This window comes from Octopus bimaculoides, chromosome 11 (genome assembly GCF_001194135.2).
Source record: "Octopus bimaculoides isolate UCB-OBI-ISO-001 chromosome 11, ASM119413v2, whole genome shotgun sequence".
Lineage (NCBI taxonomy): Eukaryota > Metazoa > Mollusca > Cephalopoda > Octopoda > Octopodidae > Octopus > Octopus bimaculoides.
The window spans coordinates 54001052-54005112 of record NC_068991.1 but is presented as its reverse complement, the minus strand read 5'-3'; the positions used below and the strand labels follow the sequence as shown (position 1 = coordinate 54005112).

The 4061-nt window shown below is 32.6% G+C and overlaps 1 protein-coding gene across 1 annotated transcript in view; it reads left to right on the top strand.

Annotated features, from left to right (window-relative positions):
• Positions 1 to 3749, top strand: part of LOC106869861 (galectin-4) — a 19095-nt gene extending 15346 nt beyond the window's left edge. The window contains exons 7-8 of the mRNA XM_014915781.2: positions 1625 to 1820; positions 3588 to 3749. Of these exons, the coding sequence (XP_014771267.1) occupies positions 1625 to 1820; positions 3588 to 3704 (313 nt within the window). The 3' untranslated portion in view covers positions 3705 to 3749. The remainder of the gene's footprint in view (positions 1 to 1624; positions 1821 to 3587) is intronic.
• The last annotated feature ends 312 nt before the right edge of the window (positions 3750 to 4061 follow it).

Sequence of the window (4061 nt, the reverse complement as noted above, 5' to 3'; positions counted from 1 at the left end):
CTTGCCATCGTTTTATCATGGTTCATTGCTGTTCTAGTTTTAGTTTGGATTTCATTTGTTTTATAGCTTTTGTTGTTTCTTCTTCTTCTTCTTCTTCGTATTTGTTAGGTAGATTGATTTCTTGTTTGTATTTGTCAGCTTCCTTAAATACTGAAAACAGTTTTTTGTTTTGCTCGTGTTTTGTGGCTATTTGTATTAGTTTTCCTTGCTTCTGAAGTAGGTATTTTTGCAGTCCTATGGTGGTTATTTTATAATAGTTTTCCAGCTATATAAGGCCTCTACCACCTTCTATACATTGTATATATAGCCTTTCTATGTCAGATTTTGGTTGGTGCATATTATTATTATTATTATTATTATTATTATTATTATTATTATTATTATGATACATTGCAAGGATTAAACATAACAAACAGAAAAAGTTAACATAAACATAACAAACGGAAAATTTAACAAACAACATAACAAATGGAAAATTTGGCAAAACCATACCAAACACAAAATTTGTAGTGAATTCCTCATCAGTCAATGTCCGAGAGAACATAATGATTTCATGCCATTATCAATGATATTGTTCACTCTAGTGGTGCCAGTTGCAAAAGCCACTGGGAATACCTAACAAATGTACAGGACAGTGGCAAAAACAAACAAGACAAATTAAAATAATTATACTAATTATACATATAGGCACAGGAATGGCTATAGGTGCTGGAATAGCTTTATAGGCACAGGAGTGGCTGTGTGGTAAGTAGCTTGCTTACCAACCACATGGTTCCTGGTTCAGTCCCATTGCATTGAAAGTGGATTTGGTAGATATAAACTGAAAGAAGCTCATCATATATATATATATTATATATATATATATATATGTATATGTTTGTGTGTCTGTGTTTGTTCCCCCACCATCGCAGGACAACTGATGTTGGTGTGTTTACGTCCCTGTAAACTAGGAGTTTGGCAAAAGTGACCAATAGAATAAGTACTAGGCTTATAAACAATAAGTCCTGGGGGCGACTTGTTCGACTAATGGCAATACACCAGCATGGCCGCAGTCAAATGATTGAAACAAAAATATAACAAATGGAAAATTTGACAAAAACATAACAAACAGAAAATTGAGTGAGAATGTGTATATAAGAGTGTAATGTATTTGTGTTTCCCTGTTTTTAATACTCATTAGTTGTAAATGAGTGTAACTGTTGTATAAGCAGTGTTATACATTTCCAATATTCTGTAAAAGCATATTTGGCATTTAGTAAATATTTCCTTTCTTGGAAACAGGTAAGTGTTTGTAATAGGAAGGGTTTCTGGCCATAGAATCTGCCTCGAAAACTCTATATGACCCTTGCAAGCATGGGAAAATAGCAATGACAGTGGTTGTGGCAATGACGATAATGATGCCAACAGACATAATCAAAGCTTTAATAAACATAGTCAAGTTATGTTTTTTTTCTCTGATGAATTAATTTAATGATGAATTTAGTGGTAAATTTAATTTAATGATGAATTAATTCTCTGATAAATTTAATGGTGACATCTATTCAACAAACTAATTTTTCATGTCTTTCTAAATATCAAATAAAATATTTCTTCATTTGCTCTCTTTTTCTCCATCTTCCATTAGGTTTACTGTGAATTTCAACACTGAAAGAGATATTGCTTTTCATTTTGATGTCCGCTTTAGAAATGACCATTCTGTTGTCCGTAATTCTTACATAACAAAATGCTGGGGAGAAGAAGAAACTTATAAACCTTTCTTTCCTTTTCAACCGGGTATTGGATTTGATTTGATGTTCACCATTGAACGTTACTGTTACAAAGTAAGTATATCAGTTCTGAGAAATCACTTGTTCATCTTTTATATTTTCTTTGTTTTCATCATTAGAATGCAGCCATGCTGGGGCACCAACTTGAAGAATTTATAGTCGAATGAATTGACCCTCAATTACTTATTTATTCTTTTTAAGCCTGGTACTTGTTCTAGCACTCTCTTATGTAAACAAACCAACACCTGTTGTCAAACGATGGTAGGGGACAAGCACATTCACAAAACCATACACACACACACATTGTCATCCCATAAATAATTTGGTTTTTTAAATATTTATTTTATTTTTCAAAATTAAGATAAACAAGGTTCATTTTTAATCTTAAATATGCTTTCCTTCATTTTCTACAATGCTCTTCCATCTATCTGGTAGACTTGCCAAGCCTCACTTCCAAAATTCACTTGTCTGTGACGAAAAATACTCTTCCAGTAATGTTCTGACCTTGTCTACAGAATTCATATTTTTTCCATCCAAATGATTTTGAAGACTGGAATAAATGATAATCAGATGGAGCAATATCTGGCAAATATGGTAGGTAGGGCATCGTTTCCCATTCAAACTACTCCAGCCTTTGGAATGTCATCCTCACTGTATGTGGTCAAGCACTATCTTGATTGAAGAACACCTTTCGTCTTGAAACCAAAGATGGTCATTTTTCTTCTAGTGCTGACTTAAGCTGCTCAAGCTACTCGCTGTAGATTTCCTTTGTTATCATTAGGTTTAGGTTTAAAAGTTTAAAGTGGACTAAACCTTTCATATTCCACCAAAAAGATAACAACACCCTTAGCCTGGGGTGCTGTTGTTTCTCCTTTCGTTACCCACTGTCTTCAGTATTTGGCATTTTTATAGAGGACCCATTTCTTGTCACCAGTCACTATTTTGGTCCAAAAAAGGTTCATTTATGAGACGTGACAGCAAAGCAGAGCACACATTCACTCTCTGCACATGATTAGACTCAGAAAGTTTGTGAGGAACTCATTGATCCTGTTTGCTGACTTTTCCGATGAAAAGAAGTCTCACTAGATATTTTTTGTGTCAGCTGGCTTGTTGTTATATATGTTTTTATGTGTCACAATTAATTTCATGTGCTGGTGAGAGATAACACATAACACATAAAGACATATATTGTGTTTATCAAATAATATTTATCTCTCACCAGATGGAGTACTTTTTTTGTTGATCTTACTATCACAAAGTAGTACACTATATGTGTGTGTGTGTGTCTTTATGTCTGTGTTTGTTCCCCACCACAGTTTGACAACCAGTGTTGGTGAGTTTATATCCACGTAACTTAGTGGCTCAGCAAAAGTTACTGGTAGAATAAGTACCAGGTTTAAATAAAAAAAAGTACTGGGTTTGATTCATTTGACTAAAATTCCTTAAGGCTGTGCCCCCTGCATGGCCCATGGTTTAATGACTGAGACAAGTTAAAGATAAAAGATAAAGCATGTTGTATGGTATTTGATATACCTGTATTCATCTATATTATTTAAATATTTGCTACTGGCTGCTCTGTGTCATGTCTCTTGACTCATTTTTGTTTAAATTATGGAAACTGGATTATTAACCAGTGTTGATATATTTTTAGCTGACAAAAGTGCAAGAAATAACTAAGTAAATCCAATGATAAAAAATAATTTTGAATGATGTATTCTGTATAAATTCAATATATATTTTCAACACATTTCAAAGAAATAATCACTTAATATTGGTTGCTTATTTAATACAGCTGTTTCTTTTCTGCTATTTTATTATTAGGTTGCTGTCAACAGTCAACATTATATAACATTCCAACATCGTATAAAGGATATTGAAACAGTGAATCAGCTGCAAATAACTGGTGATGTTCATTTGATTATGATGCAGTTTCATTGAAGAGATTCATTTAATAAAATAAACTACATTTTTACACAAAAGAAAGCTGGGAAACTTCATTTTCCACCCTCTACTAAATTTCTCATTTTTTCCTTTTTTTTGTCATTATTTTTAAAATCAATTCATTTTGTGCCAAGAGAAATTTTTATGAATAACACATGATCACACAAACATATTTTATATCTTTAGCATTTAATCTTGCCTTATCCGGCTCAAATATTCTACCTATTTTATGTTAAAACTGACCAGATCCAACCTCTCACACCTACCATACAATGTTGCTCTAAAAATATGCAAACTCATCATTGAAACCTTGAAACTACAAAATAATGCCTGATTAATTCAAAGGATAAAAGA